Below are 16,987 nucleotides of genomic sequence, written 5' to 3'. Positions count from 1 at the left end.
TGCAGGATGCTTTATGGCCATTCCAGTCCATAAGTGTTAACAAATGGCAGCAGGGATGAGCAATGAAAACCATGTTCAGGCTCCCTCCTGGATAGAGTCAAAGAGATCCTGGGGATCCTGACACCTGAGCTGAGGCTCTGCTGATCTGGATCCTCTAGGATCAAAAACCACTAGCTGAACAAATGGAAGTTGGTGCAATTAGGATGGAAAGCATCGGTTCATTTACAAGGATACAAACAACTTTCACTTCGACAGGGACTATTTACCAAAACCAACTCACAAGTTTTGCTTTCAGGTCAGCTATTACTGTGACACCAATGGTATCCATGGCACCAAAATCAGAGTTTCGATCCTTCCCTCTTGCTGAACTCCCACTGGCACCTGACAGACCTGAGGGAATTCATCCGAGCCTGTGGTACTTGGGTCTGCCAACATACAGCATGATCCAGACAGGCAGCAACTCCCACCTCATGCACTCCCAGGCAATAACTGGTCAGTGGGAGTCAGGCCTCCTATTTGAGAGACTGTTGCTCTTAGGCAATATTGTCTCACTTTTTTGTTATTGGTATAGTGTAAACCTAGGGTGGTAAAACCAGTCAGTTTCAATGAGTTTGACATTCACTGAATTTGCAAAAGGAGCAGCAATTAAGTATTGGATGGGCAACACCTGCCCCAGGCAATAATGCTGGTGTTTGAGCCATCTGAAAGGAAAGTGACTCTCATCACACAAGCCTGAGCTTGTAATAAAAAGAAAGGAATGCAGCATAAAGCAGTGCATTCACTAGATAAATTCCGGGGCTTTTTCATACCTTCCTGGAGGTGTGTTTGTCTCATCACACTGTCTTCTTGGAAAAGATGGGGACACCACAGAGCATTAATTGTACTTGTTATAGTTGTCAGCACTGAATGACAGAACTTCAAGCACACCATATACTTGCACGCAATTTCACCACTGTGTAACACTCACTGACTGATCTGACCTAGGAGCTACCGAATGAGTTTAAACTGCCACCTCTCCCAAAAGGACAAGCTCTAGATGTACATAACTCAGGATTGATTCTGTGACCTCGGCAGAACCACTCAGTTCGCATGGACTGAGATGTGAGCACTACTATTCACTGGCTGCAGTTCACTAGCCTTGGTTGTTAGTGCTCATGGTATAGTTCTAAACACAAACCCTCTATGTCAACTGTACTCTCATGATGTCCAAGTGAAAAACATCCCAAACACAAAGAAACAAAAAAAAGAGGGGGGGAAAAAATCAAGCAGGGGAATATTTTGCAGGCATTTTGCTTGCAGCATCTTATTTTCCTTTAATGGAAAGTCTAACCTTCTTTTAAATATAACTGTCTTGATAATCAGATAATCAGAGGAATGCCATTAAACAGCTGCAGCAAATATACAACAGCATGGACTCCATTATTTTGCACAGAATACCCTCAAAAGTGTACCCTTCAAGAAGCAGCCACACTAAAAGAAGCACTTCTGGTTTTCTTTCAAAAAATTATATATACATACACTGCTAAAGGACATTTCCAACATGCACGTCTTCCCAGAATATAAGGCCCTGACCCTGAAAGATTCACTAACCAATTAGACCCCTGCATGTCATGAAACCCCACTGCAAACAATGTGATCTGATAAGTAGGAGCCAAACCTGCACAAATTCAAACAAAAAACACAGGGTCCAAGTCTTCATCTACAACCGGTACTTCAGTTGTAACGACTTGTCTCTGCCTCTGATGTGCTCTCATAAGAAGAAACCTTTTAAATCAAGATTGGAAACCTTTCTAACAGATACAGTCTAGAACAGGAATAAGCTATGACCCAAAACTGAGCAGGAAATTAATGTCTGTCATGATCCTCTTACATAGGAGCAAAGAAAAAATCCTAAACACACAAAAGTGATGCAAGGGATCTCTGGGGAGAGTCAGAAACAGGCTTCAAATAAAGTAACGTTCAACCACCTTACCTTGTTTACATCCATATACTCTAACTTTGGCACTTCTGCTGTTTCTTGTTCCTCACTACTTCCTTCATCAATGTCACTGTCTTCATCCTGTGTGGAGTCTCTCTTCTGCTCTGCAGAGGAAGATTTGGTGCCCTTTCTGTCAGGTTCCATCTCCCCTGGATTCCCAGACACACCGGGCTTCTTCTGCTCCGCACCTTCTTCGTTGGGGAAAGTTTCCCCTGCCACGCTACAAGAAGGGCTGTCAATGCCACTGTCTCTGTTGGGAATTTTACCATTACCGTTCAGTTCTGCAGTTGAGTCTTTACTGCCAAGCTCTCTAGAGGGTTCTTTGCTCACATTCACAGCAGTACAGTCTTCATGGCTTTTGTTATCGCCTATGCTTAGCTCTTTAATTTTCATTATGTCTGTGTTAGATAGATCCGCACTGCACGGTACGTCTGGCTCATTTTCATCTGGTTCACTTTTTTCATTTGCTGAACAGCCGCTGGAAGCTACCGTGTCACAGTCACACGAGCTCGACTGCTTGGATGAGTCCAGGCCTGGTTCCATCTTAAGAGCTAAATTGAGCTGGTTCCTTTGAAGAATATGTACAGGTTGCCTGCAGGTGAGGAGAAAGCACCCCAGTCATTCATATCAACAATGAGAGGTTTCAAAAGTGCCTCAAAAGAGACTGGGGCTGATTATCATTCGTTTCAAGCTGCATTTCTTACAGCCCCCTGACAATACCAGGAGGCATGTGTACAGATACTGCTGTAACACCCAACGTTCAGGTAAAAAACCACACCACTTCTAACCGTAAGTTTAACTGAAAAGGTACCGTTAGAATCCCAAACTTTTCATACCCCCCACCTTGCAAATACAGTTTGGTTTGAACATTTGGGGCAAGAGGAATCATCACACACTAAAAGGCACAGTACAGTGTCTCTGTCTCCGTTCCCTCTTTATGAAAACAATCATTTAGGTCCATCAGCCAAATCCAGTCTTTTGAAGAGGATTTTCATGTGTTTATGAAATGAGCTGTTTTATACATCAGTTTCTAAGGAAACTGTTACACACTATGCCATTTCAAAATACACTGACACTGAACAATACCTTGCCTCCAAGAAGCAATGCAACAGTAAGCCTGATGCTTACCGAGTCTTAAGGAGAGAACTCTATTATTTTGTGTCACAATAATCAATTTCCTATAGTGCCAAAACAAGTGAACTTACTAAAAGCAGACTGAGCTACTCACTTGTGGGAGAACACTCAAATTCAGCAGATCTTAAACTCCAAGTTACACAGTAATACCCACTGAAATGCACAGTTTCAAAGGTACAACGACATATTTACCGAATGCTTTCAAATTTCTCAATGAGGGTGTTGACTCCTGCTGATATTGGTATTTCTTCCTCTCCAGGCACTAAGCTCCTTGATGACTTGGGATCAGCTGGTAAAGGCCGAGAAGGTGCAGGAGGAATTCTTTCTTGCCCAGGTTTGAGGTGGACAGGCTTAGGAGGTACTAATAAAACAGGAGGAAGAAACAGGATAAATCTTCATCTTCTTTATCTTAAACTGGAAAAAAAAATGCAGGCGCACAACGCAGAACAAGGAATATCCATTCTTTCCACCTTTATAAATTCCACTTGGTGCAGTCCCAAACCGTCCCTTATACAAAAGCAAACAGTTGTACACTAGAGAAAAAAGATGGTCTTCTATTTTGCATCTCTCCCGTTGTACAAAACGTGTTAAAGAGCAGTGCAGCTCGCTGCAATGTACCGCTTCCTTGTTACCAAACAGGATGCGCAGCTCGCACTTCGTTTTTGCAAATAGGCTCACCATCTCAACCACGCCACTGAGTTTCCCCTCCCATGACTTTTCAAGACTCCAGCACTCTGTTCAGTCTCTTATGTTGAAAAGGAAAAAAAACCACCAACAACAAAAAAGCTGAACCAAAACAAACCACCACAGAAACAATCCCACCATGGAGTTCAGTGCCTTGTATTTGCTTGGCCAAAAAACCCACAAGCAGAACATAATAGCTTTTCTTCCTTTCATTCTCCCTCCCCCATGCCTTCCGTGGTGTAGTCTTCATAAATTTCCTTCCTCTTTTGGTTCTACGTTGAGTTATATACTATATAAATAAAGCACATTGTGAGAACGTGTACGTTCTGCTTAAGAATTCATTTGGAGGTGAAGGTGCAAAGTTAAATACGGTATTTAAAAAAACCCAGTCATTTAAAATATATATATTCAGACCTTACATTGTTTGCAGAGTAAAGGGTTTTGGAAATACGTAAGCAGTAACCCATGGCAACAGGTTCACGTGCTGCTATAGTTTCAGACAGAGAAAGCAGCTTCATAGTAGCAGACTTTACAGTAGAAGGTAGGAAAACTGGCAGTGTGATTGCTCCCAAATGTGCACTACTTGGAGCAGGGCTGCCAAATGTTCCCTCTGATCTGGGCTATTCAAGGAGTTAATACACAAATGAGGGAACTTGACGTATGTGTTTTCTTAAACAATGCTTTCAAGAACGATGTATTTCAAGCATTTTCACATTGCACATCAGTGTTACAAGATTAACTCTGTAATGAAGCTTTAATTAGCAACTCCGCCGAGTGTAATTTCAGGGTTACTTTCTTGAGGAGGCTATAGCTGAGGTACACGGTCCCAAGAAGTCAATCCCCGTTGCCGTGACCCAGCAGAATGATGACTGTTTCAAGCTCCAAATCAGCCTATGGCTCCTCCTTCTTCTGGCTACGAACGGTCACTGTCTGAGGTCAGTGATGACGAACGGCTGGAGCCTTTGAGCTCTGCATGCAGTCAGCATCTCAGCCACCGTGTTACTTCAGACTTCCCAGCCCACAAGCTGTCCATCTCGCAAGTACCTTCTCTACAGCAATGCCAAGGGTCAGCACACACCTGGTAGGTGACCTGAGAAAGGCATTCCTATCAGATCACCCTGGCAGTGATGGGCTTGTCATGGCAAGCACTTAATCTGCAGTGCTGTGATTTGCACTCACATCTCTATATATATATTTACATACTATAAATATATATCTAGATGATATATACATCTATCTAAATACAGACACTTAAATTTATATTTTTTTATATAATTTCAAATGTGTGCGTATACAAATACAGAAACCACAGCAGTAATTTCATGTGTCTGTATATGATAAATCGGCCTATGAAGAGCTATTCCTTGGGAAGAAAATACAGGCAAAAAAGAAACAGAAAACATGAGCCATGAGTGCACAGCCTCAGGTGGGGTTAAAGCAGAGCTGTTCCTAGAGCCTCTGGTAGTGATTTGTATTTATTATTTTGATTATTTGACTTCTCTAGAGAGGCAAAAAGCATCCTCCTATCTTTATTTGTTATTCAGACTATAGAGGTTACCAACAAACTATTACCAGGGAGAGAAACCATTTCAAATTTACAAAGTCAGTAAAAGTGAAGAAAAAAACCTTTATCCTCTCCCAGCCATGCAAAGGATCTTACATATTGGTAAGTTAACTGCAGAAACTGTTTAAAGGTAGCTTTATTATAAAGAATGTAAGTGAAATAATAACAGCACTGATATTTTATGATGAAGAAGTGTCTTCCAGGAAGACGGATGGCACATCTGCAACCAGATCTTGTCAGAATACTCTGTAGTTTTGTATAACTTGGCACACTCTGAGCCATTAGGTCTGATTTTCAAATATTGGGTACTGTGTGAGAGATTCCCATGGGAACTCTGCCTGAGACTTGCTTCACGTTGGGTTACTTCTACAGCAGCATAAAGAAGCCCAGTTAGCTGGGTTCTGTCTTAAAGAATAAGATCAAGAACAATTATTCAAGAAAGCTTATTACTGTTGGGTCATCTACTTTATTGAGTCTGGCAGGATTGTGGAATTACCAGAGCCCACAAATCCCTTGAAAGTGACGAGTTTTTCATATTTAAAATACACGGATTCTATCCTGGCATTTCCTGTTGCATAGATTTCTTAGAACGAATGGAAAACAGATCCAGGTTTAAATGACAAGCTATTCTAAATACTTATAAAAAAAACTAATGATAAAGAATGAAAACAATATTGCTAAATTAAATCTAGATTTCGCAGCTATATGAGGTATGATAACAGTAAAGGGAGTGTAAATCAATAAGTTAAGCAATCAGTTCTTCTTGAATCAATTCCTTCTTGATGGTTTCCCTAAGATCCCTCCAAAACTGGAAAACCGAAGACAATAAAACCCTCCTACTTGCACTGGAACCGTAGAACACTGAATAAATACTTTGCTTTGAGTTAAAATATAGAAAAAATAATAATTTAAAACTGTCGTGTATGATAGAAGCTTGCAGAATTGCTAGGAGGTCAAAGCCACTTGCCTTGGGGTTTCTGCAGAGGATGCATTTTGGCCAGTGGAGTTTTGGTTTTGGGCTTCCTTCCAGTCTGATGGATACATTGTGCCGGGCTGATATGCTGCAGTTCCCCACATGCTTCCAACGCTGGATTTGAGTCAATGTGACATTTGATTTGAAAAGGAGAACAAGGGCAACCTAGAAGGAAAAAATAAAAGAAAAAAGGCAATATTTATTTCCTTCTATTAATCCTGGAGAAAACGCGTGCTACTTCTAGAAGCATATCGTTCTCATCACACCCTGAGGAAAGGGGGTAGAAGAAGTGCAAGCCATTCACTCAGACAATACTTCTTTTTCCACTTGTCTTGTAACAAGTCTCCAGGAACTAGTGTGTTATATAAGAAGGCATAAAACTGGTTTTAAAAGGCTGTGGTTCAAAATTGCTGTAAATGAACATCAGAATATATATGCTTCCAGAAGGACAAAATAGTGCAAAGCCTACCTGATGTAAAAATGTGAATGACAATCCATCAATCAATAGCAAAGGAAACTCAACTAATGTTCCCTGTTTTGAAGTGGACTAGTTGAAATGCCCAGCACCCTTCAGGTGAGGGAAGGTGAAAATCAATCTTAGCCTTCCTGTGATGTGTTCAGGAACACAGCATTAGCCTCACAAATGCAACCTACTCTTAGCTAGATTTATATTAAGATCAAAAAACCAAAACGACAAGCACCTCCAACCACATCAACTAAATGACCCTGGGTTTACACTAATGGTCTTAAATCAGGATGTGACCTTTTGGATAATGACTTTGAAACCTGAGCCTCACGGTCTGCTTGGGAAGATTAGCTGATGCTGAAACTTTTGCAGCAGTACAGATTTAAAGGAAAAAAAGGCATAAGATATTAATGTTGCTGGCAAAAATAGATACAGACGGCAGAAATATATTTCCCAACCTCTGCCACCCAAATACACAACCCTGAATTCCTCATCACGGCTGCCAGTTGTTGCTGATGAAGCTTCATTAGCAATTCCACTACTGAATCTGCTTTAAAACACGCTTCTCTTCAAAACCAGACACTTATAAGCACTAGGTTTTATTCAAATATGATTTCACTTATCAGCAAAGTGCAGTGAAAGCGGAGTAGATTGTTAGAGCAGATTAACGGATTATTTCAAGCAAATCATCACAGAAGAAGCTTATGCAGCTGCCCCAGCTTTGGGTACCAAGAGCTCTGTGTGACAACAGCCATGCCGTGACATGGCAGCTTTCAGGGAAAGGACAACCTCCTTCCCTATTCTCAGTAGGTCAACACAGCAAGAAATTAAAATCACGCATACGAGAAAAGCTGCAATTCAAGAAAATACAAAAGGCAGCACACAGAGGAGAGACCCGAGTGTTTCAGCAGCAACTGGCTGCTGATGGTGACTGGGTGGCAATCCAGCAGACCTGTATTTTCTGCACATGCATTTGTGCAGAATGACTTGAACAACCCAACTCTCAGTGGATGTTTGTACCTACAGCACCTCCCTCCTATGGCAGAATCCATGCAAACAATCATGGCACAAAATCTCCATATGAAGGGCAAACACCTTCATCCTGCCCAAAGAAAGCTCTGAACTTGGCTCCACTTGCTCCAGGACTTGTGTTCAGAGGCATTTCCAGAGCAAATACATTGCAAGGCCTTACTACTTCCCATTAAAAACAACCATTTAAAAGAAGAAATACATCATCTTCCAAAAATACAGTATTTTTGTACCATATACATGGTATATATGTTGATGCTGTTCACCTACTGCCTGAACTTAATCACATATTGATGACACAATCGAAGAGTAAAGTGTGGGAGTAAAGCAGAGAATAAAATTGATAACTGAAAAAGAAGAGAAACTTGGAAAGCCACAAGCACCTAAAACATGAAATGTAGTGCTGGCCCTAAATCAAGAAAAATATGCATGGATGAAACCACAAAAGTGGCTTTCATTCTTTTTTATTTAATCTAAGCCAAGATGGTTCCCTCTTTTCATCTCCGATGTGGCCCCTAAGGACCGCTTTTTGCACACAAGACAAAAATCCACTTTCTTCACATATTTTTTCAAGCACTATACAATGATCTGTGAAAACAAGGTTTACTGGATTATTTCCCATGGAATTCTCCAAAAGTACAACCCACATCTGGAGGAGTGTGCCAGGGTGCTCCTAGGAAGGGACATGGAGTGAGAAGATGCACCTCTACCACAGACACTGCTGCACCTCGCCATGTCAGCCCACCTCCAGCTCTCCCAGTAAAGCCACAGAGAATGACCAAGGGTTAGAAGGGATACAAAATGCCAGGCTTGTAGAATAGGGCTCTACAGACTAAGCACACTAGGAAGGCAACGGTGAACAACACCTACTTTAAAAGCACACTTTTTCTGAGAATTAATATCATCAGATGATTTTTCCAGACATCCATAAAGATGAATCTGACTTTACTTCATTGCACGATATTGCATTTTTTGTTCTTTTCCCCTTCTTGTGGCAGCATGGCAATGCTGAACATGTAGTGCATACTGTGAGACCCATGCCTCCATGGACAGTCTTGCTCCACGTGCTATGGGCACCAGTACAATCTGCTATCTTAGTTTGGCCAAACAGAACAGACAAGAACTACGCTGATGTTGCACTTGATGATTTGATTTACTGGACATAGTGGCGACGGATTGATGGTTAGACCAGATGACCTTAATGGTCTTTTTCAACCTTAATTATTCTGTGATTCTATAATAAAGCCCTTCAGCCTCCTGCCATGCCCAAACCAGCCCATCACACTGTATGAGGCTGCCTCTGCTCCTCAGGCCCCTTCCTGGACACAACGGGATCTCAGCAGCCAGCGCAGTACCATTCCCAGCGCTGCTGACAGTGCTTCCACTGCTGTTGCCCACAAGTTCCTCAAGCTCCCACAGCCTCCAGTTTCCTAATGTTTTGCTGAGTTAGGCTGTCATTGAAGTCAACAGCTCCGAAAGGCAACTCAGTGTAACGTGATCCACCGGGTCCAACTCTAAGAGCACAGGAAGACATTATAATTCTCTACTCTTTCTTCAAGCATATAAAAAGGAAACTACTCCAGATGGAAATGAGCTGTTATAGAACAGATGCATCTGGTCGTGGTGACTTCACTTCTGATGCTGTTTTGCAAAGTGTGCATCAAGTGGGTCAGCAACCAGCAACAGTCTGACCAAATGCTGTGGGAAAAAACTCAAGCAAACCAGAATGTAGGTAATAGCACAAGATGCTTCTGCAGACAACCAGCCTGTGCCCAGAACTGAGCAGGTTTAACAGCAACTCTCCAGTATTAACAACCAGAGCTATTTTCATTAGGCACTGCAATGGGAATGTAGCTCTTCCCACCTCCTGGCTACAAACTGAGCATACGCAATGACCCCTCGCCTCCCCTAAAAGGTTTTCATTATTCCCAATTCCAACATCTCTATTTTCAACTGAAACATCCACTTAGGCATTCCCTGACGCTGCCTCTGATAAGTGAAGTTCTCTCTTTGTTCCCTCCTCTTTAGCAAAAGCCTTTCAAGGAGGAGAGGCTCACGTTGTCCTTAAGGCAGAAAACTACTGCTAGAAAGCAAGGGGCTGCAAGGGCAGAGCTAATGTACGCTGTGAATGAGCAGACTGTGCTAAGAGGAGCCCTGTCACAAATTAGAAGGTGCTGATTATGTCTTCCCCGTGTCAGCAGGAATCTGTCGAGTGGTATAATACTCTGCCCTTCACACTCAGACAGTGCTACAGACACAGTTGTTTAAGGACGTTCTTAGAGAAACTAAAGCATTCACCACGCTGGATGGAAACCCAGTTTTGTGAGCCTTAAGTGCAATGAGCTGCAATTAAATTTGTCTTGCAAATCAAAAGAAAGGCATCACCTCTAGCAATGGCATGACACTACCCTGCTTGTTGCAGTCGGTTACAGAACACCCAGCACCACCCTCAGAGGGCTCCAGGGCCCTGCAGCTTTCCCCCCCTCTCCAATTTCACACTGCCCTTCCTTCTGACCCCCATGCTGAGCTGAGGGCAGCAATGGCCTGTCCCCATGCTGCCATCTGGCATATCCTTCTTTCTCCTTTCACACCACTTAATTAACTCCAGCCCTTCCCTCAAATCCACTAAAAACTCACCTCTTCCTCCTGCCCAGGGCAGAGATGAAGCACTGACAGAACCTCACGCATGGCTCCTCACCCAGGTCATCCTGCGCTGTCTCCTGTCCCCATGTGTCCCTGCCTCCCATCCTCACAGAGCTGCAGGTGCCACCAGCACCGCTCACAGACACACCGTGCAGAGCTGCAGAAAAGGCAGCGTGCAGTGGGGGTGCACCCGTGCTCTTCTATCAAGCTCCATGACATTAACAATGGTTATTGCACATGACATCTATTCTTCTGGCGTTCCAAAAAGTCAGCCTCAGTAAGAAGAGTGACAGCAAAGCTATCACCATAAGCTTACAAAAACAAACAAGAAAACATTATATCTGAAAGCAAGCAATTTAATATCAGTAGAGATATATATCACTTACTTGTATTCAAGCAGAGACACACACATTTTTCCCCTTTGCTCAGACTATAACACAACCAGAAGAAGGCAGAGCGGTTCCTGCTGCAGCTCTTGTTTCATGGTTTAAAATGCCATGCTCACAGGAACTGGCCTCCCCCATCCCACTTCCTATGATCAGTGTGGTTAGGTGACTCAAAGTATACAAACGTGGCAAGTACGAGCTGAGGCGCTTTACTAAGCAGAAGTTAAAGGAGATTGCTGCAATCTGCAGAAATAGGCACTTAGCTTTACGTTTCTGAAAGTAACAGCGTTAAAGTTTGCCTTGAAACAACCCACAGAAATGGAAGTCAGTGTAACTCAGCGGGGACAGAGCTGGCTAAAAGATGTCCTGAAAACATACAGCCCTCCTTCTCTCCCCTTTCTGGTTACGGCTCTCACAGCTCTCCTGGGAAATGATGATCTGTGTCCTTACGAGAAAAACACAAAGTTTGTAAACCACAGCAAACTACTGAGTGTCTGAGGAGGGCTGTGAGAAATTACACAGATTGAGTTTAACTTCCAACCACACAGAAACACATCCAGAGGAGAGAAGACTTTCATCCAAACAGCTAAAAGAAACAGATTTGTGCATATAAAGCACAGGAAGGCCCAACAGCCCCCAAACCTGCACCTACAGCATTCTGCTCTCGGGTTCATTGTACTTTTGCCCTCTTCTGACTTCTGTTAAATGCCTTAGGTGAGGACACTTCCTTTAACAGACTTCTCAATAACATCCTGAGGGTTACCACTGAACATCGCTGTCACAGTGTTTTACATAAATCTGCATGAAGATCTCCCACCTTTAACATCATCAGCTAGTTTTAAAGCAAATTACTGCATGCTAACCCAAATAACTCAGGGCTATGCTTCACTGGCAGCGGTACATGCTTTATGCCCCTGGCCTTTCATCATCTGAATCAGAACAGACGTGTTATTGAGAAATCAGTTGTTAGCTCTGAGTTGTTCTTCCCTGAACTGCTTCCAAAAGCCAACTGCTGTGGGAGTGCAGGTCCCAAACATGAACTCACTACGCAGAGGTACAACACGCACTAGTCCTGAAGATCCGCAAACGGAGGTAGGTGCATTGCTTTCATTGCAATTAACAATACTTGCCTGACCACTGAATAGTTCAGTATTGTCTTCAGAACGGGATGAGAATTCAGTGATGATTTATAACCCTTTCCAGTGCTTCTCAATTCTTACAAGTGCTTTTCAGTACTGTTAAAACCCCAGCAGTGTGATCTCCCATGTGTGTAGGACATCATTCTGCTCACATGGCAAGGTCACCCCAACCTGTGTCTGCAGGACGAGCAGCACTGCTGTCCCTGGGGGTCTTGGCCTCCCCCAGCCATCACCCACACAGACAGAGTGAGCTGGCAAAACCCCCCAGGTACCAACTATAAATTCCTATCATTCCTAAACTAAATGTTTGCTCTACATTTATGTGTATATTTTATAAATTATAGATGTGCATAAGCGGAGTGAAAATCTCCAAGTGACAGAAATGAGGAGTTTCGCATCTAATTCTCTACTACCGCACTACTTTAAATATGCATCTAAGACATTCCTACTGAGAGCTTCACACTCCTTATGTCACAAAGCAAAGGCAGAAGAATGAGCACACCTCAGAAATCCAGCTGCCAGAACAACACTGCAATCAGCCCTGCGCTGGAGAAAGCAAGAGCACAGCTCACCAAACCAAAGAGGCACTCAGCTGCAGGATTTTTGCTGTGAATACAAGCAGCCATCATCCCATCCCAACCAGAAGTAACGGCTCCTAAAAGACTACTTGGATGTTCCATATTCATACCACAGTAGATCAATAAGGTCTGCAGGGTGTAATTCAGCTTCAAATCAGTTCACAGCAGACAGAGACACTTTAAACTTTCCAGGACCAGAAATGGAAGTAGTGACCAGAAAAGCCATACTGAAACAGCCTGAAGCAAAATAAAACTAGGCTCACTTTAAAGGAAAGTAAGAATGAAACTGAAGCAAAGCATCAGAGAATACCTTCCCCTATCAGAACTAACAATAGGCATGTTCAGCCCAAACACCAAAATAGTTTAATTTCCTGTACGAAACAGGATGTGGTAGTGCAGTCAGTACTCACTTACCTGTGCTGTCTGAGGCTATCAGTGGCTCTAGCAGCAGCTGTGCCAGGCATTTTCATTCAAGTGCTGGTGAATACTCAGAGATCAATCAGTTTCTGAGCCTGGCAAAAGTTTTGCAAAATTTACACTTAACTTGCTTTCCATACAGAAAGTAACACTGCCGGATACTGAACCCACATCTCCATGGCTGGAAGGCAGCGCTATGAACTTTTGCAATTAATCAAAGTAAAAAGGACAGGCTAAGACAAACTCATTCTTCTCGAGCAAGCATTTGCCTGGCTTTTCCCCTTGAATGGCATAATTGAATTACTCTAGGCTATAATAATAGGCACAGTAACTTTCTGTGACACCAAGATCAAAGGCAGAAAAAGAAGGGGGGAAAAAAGGGATTCTTGAATCTAGCAAAGAAAGCAGGTAAAAGAGTGACAAAGTAAAGGGGTAGCAGCCTGGGGCAGATGTCAAGTGGAGTGACACTACAAGGGACAAAAGCCCCACCAGCAGCAGCACATGTCAGGATGTCAGCCAGCCTGCAGGGAAGGCAAGAGACACCCTCTGCAGCAGAAAGGTAGGCAGGGAGAGAGGGGCAGTCAGGCTCATGTCTTCAGTGCACAACAGTCTTAGTTTATTGCTGCCTCCTGAAGCGCGGAGCAACTCTTCTGACTTCTGTCCCAGGTTTCAGATTTAATTCCCTGCCCCTTCCCCTTGCAGTCCCAAACAGGCTTCTCATCCCCCTTTGCTGGTTATGAGCTACCCAAGGACACAGCACAGGATTCTTGCTGCAACTGCAAACTCATTTTGGCCACAGATTTTCCAAATGAAAGCTGCCACTGCATCCATCCCCTAAGCCCTCACTGACCCCAAAGACCACAGCGAGCCCCCCACAGAGGAAAGCTGGAACACCAGTTATTCAATGCAACTCTTTTTTCTTTTTTCTTCGACAGGTAACAAGTTTTTCATTATGATGAAAGAGTCCTGATTTACAATTACACTGATTATGCAAATCAAAGAGTACATTTCAAGTTAATAACGCTCCCGGGAGTTCACATCTGTACTGCTTTAACACAGGAATCACAGCACCAGAACAAACCATTACTGTAAAAATCCTAAGAGATTTTACACAGGTTAGACACAAACAAATTACCCCAGCCAAATCCGCTCCAATTTGTTCCTCTCAGATTACCTGCATCTGAGTGATTTACTGTCTTGGGGATTCTTTTCCTAGAACAAAGAAAGATGGCAGATCTGCCTTTTGCAGAGTTATTTATATGGTGGGAAAGAGAAAGAGACGGAAAAGCCTTACACTGCCAACCCTCCAGTGATTTACAGGGCTAACACAAAAGCCAGGACACAGCCAGGTGCTAAGAGCCACCAGTGAGACCCCAGCCTTCTTTTCAATCTGTGTCACAGGAAAAAAAAAGGCTTAATCCGTTTCTTCTCTTACTAGAAGCTTCTTGCATTTTTTGCCAGTGACAAAAGCAACATGCAAGACCTTCACACTGCTCTGCTGATGTGCTTGTGAATCTTCTTAATGGCACACTTTACAGTGGGTAAACTCTCAGTTAGCCAATAAGGAGAGATTATCCTTCACTTAAGATTTAATGACAATATAATGCATCTCCAACAGTGTCCCAATTAACTGTCTTTTTTTTTCTTTTTAATCTTGAAATATTTTATTGCTTTCAGTAAACTGATAATTATCTTTTGCTCATTTAAAAGGCTATTTAGGTCCTAAATAAAACCAGGTAGAAAAGGAGTTTTTTTTCTTAAGGAACTGAGCTTCTTTGGGAGGGGCTAGCTGTTCTCTACTACCATAAGGTGCTGTCAATTCATACTGCAGCATTTAAACAAAATCGAATTCATTACTGAAAACTGTAGTGAGTATTTTTAAGCTGATATGCTATTTTGGTAGCAGAGCTGCTTACCGCAAAATATCTGCAGTAATGCACTTCCAGTAGCTCCTGACAATCATTAACAAACATATTCCAGCAATTACTGCTGCTTGGTAACACCCTACTGGAAGTGTCCTGCCTTCTAAGTGAACAGCAGGGTCATGGAGACTTGAGGTAACTCAAACAGAGCAGCCATGCCAGGCCACCAGAACAGGTTGTCTTCTTCTCCCTTTGCAATTCAGTAAGAAATAAGGGATTTGCAGTCACAAGTACAGCTGGAGTACATGTATATCTGACACTCAGTTCCTTCAGAAGCAGTACAGCCAACACAATGGAGGCTTCACAGAATGGCTTGTGTTGGAAGAGACCTTAAAGTTCATTCAGTTCTAACCCCACCAGGTCAGGCTGCCCAGGGCCCCATCCAGCCTGGCCTTAAGCACCTCTCTGCACAGGCCTTGGAGAGGTCTGGCCATGTAGTTCTGGATGCCATCTCCCAGGAGCCCTGGGCAGCCCACATCTCCAGGGCCTGTGGTCCCAAAACAAGCATCCTGACCCTTAAGCAACAAGAAGCAGTAGGTTTACAGCCTGTGGCTACACCTGGGCTGTCAGCCAAACCTCCAGGAACAAAGCTGGCCCATGCACTGTGCCCACCACAGGCCTGCCTGCTCACCGTTGCCTTGTAAAGAAGTGTCTGATGGTTCCCAGCTCCTACCCCGTGACACACAAAGTAAGATAAAAAAACACTGGACACACATATCACAACCAGGTACAATAAAAAGGCCTTCAAAGCACACACTGAAAGTGGCTGAGATAAAGCACCATTTCCCACAACAAGGCTAATCCCACCTAACTGAAGCAATGCTGGGCATTCCTGATGATAAATTCAGCACTGCTTCCATTTCCAAGGAGATACACGAGCAAATTCTGTATTTTCCAGATGGAAGAAATGAGAACCGAGTGTCATTTTGCTTGCACTAACACCATCTTGGCTTAGACAAGTGCCTTTATAGACTGATCCACTGTCTCTAATGGTTCAAGCAATAGCAGGAAAAAGAACCCAGAAAGGTTAAAAGTGCTCCTCATAAACTACACAGGGATAAATAAGCTGGAAGAGACTAGAAACCACTGAACTGATTGCAGTATTTTGGATCCCAAAGCAGACAGGATAGGATAAAGCTTCCTTTATATTTACTTCACCTTGGCAAGCACCAAAGAAAGTAGCACCAACTCAAAGTCCTGTAACAAGGACTGCAGAAAAAGCTACAGTAAAAAGATCTATTGTTGGTTTTCCCAACAAAACTCTAGCTAATTTACTGTATCTGCAGTAACCATTTCTATTCTGTTATTTATTATCACATTTTCATCAAATCAGTAGCTACTGACAGGCTGTAAGAACATTCTGCAAGCACCCAGCTGATAATCTGAGACAACAGCTGTAAATCACAAGCACTAAAATCCTTGTGACTTACAGCTACATCTTTGTCCTCAAGAGAAGAACATACCATCCGTGATCTCAGAACTGGATTGCAACTCTGACAGTTTAAACAAATCTATGGGAAAAAAAACAAAACTCAAGATGATTAAATGTATAAATATATATATATGTATGTGTATACACACACACACTACAATTTCAGAATCAGATCATTAGCACAAACTGTGTATTCAAATTAATACCATGGAAACAATTTACATTTTCTCTTGCTCAGTGATAATCTTCAGTCCTGAAATAAACTAAGAAAGAGTCTGGTCTGTCATTACATGAAATGCAACTGGCAACTGGCATTTTCAAAGACAAGTATATGGATGATAAGGATAATTATAAACCATCTTACTTGCTTGGGATATATCTGAATAACTGTGTATAAAATTTTATTTCATAAAATAGCATTTACTGCATGGCAGTAATTGTTTCAATAATTAGTGGTTTTCAGGGAAGTTCTGCCTTGTTATTTCTATTGTCCTTTTACTGATGGAGAATACCGAATATGGACAATGTATGCTTGCTGGCAAAGCTGAGTGATAAGGGGAGAAAGGACAACTGGAAATAACAGAGGGATTTAAGAATAAGGGTGATTATTGAAACTCAGAAGCTGTTAAGAAATACACAAAG

At 42.6% G+C, this 16,987-nt stretch overlaps 1 protein-coding gene across 3 annotated transcripts in view; it reads right to left on the bottom strand.

Annotated features, from left to right (window-relative positions):
* Nucleotides 1-16,987, bottom strand: part of FGD3 (FYVE, RhoGEF and PH domain containing 3) — an 86,531-nt gene that overhangs the window by 33,057 nt on the left and 36,487 nt on the right. For 2 of the 3 annotated variants that reach the window (XM_072347124.1, XM_072347125.1), the window contains exons 2-4: nucleotides 6,328-6,498; nucleotides 3,305-3,473; nucleotides 1,973-2,570 (exon numbers count right to left, since the gene is read on the bottom strand). In XM_072347124.1, coding sequence (XP_072203225.1) covers nucleotides 1,973-2,570; nucleotides 3,305-3,473; nucleotides 6,328-6,498 — 938 coding nt within the window. Of the gene's footprint in view, nucleotides 1-1,972; nucleotides 2,571-3,304; nucleotides 3,474-6,327; nucleotides 6,499-10,857; nucleotides 10,977-16,987 lie in introns of those variants that run through there. The other variant, XM_072347126.1, reaches the window with a different exon arrangement.

Source organism: Excalfactoria chinensis, chromosome 12 (genome assembly GCF_039878825.1).
Source record: "Excalfactoria chinensis isolate bCotChi1 chromosome 12, bCotChi1.hap2, whole genome shotgun sequence".
In the NCBI taxonomy this organism is placed as follows: Eukaryota; Metazoa; Chordata; class Aves; order Galliformes; family Phasianidae; genus Excalfactoria; species Excalfactoria chinensis.
This window is presented reverse-complemented; position numbering and strand designations above follow the sequence as displayed.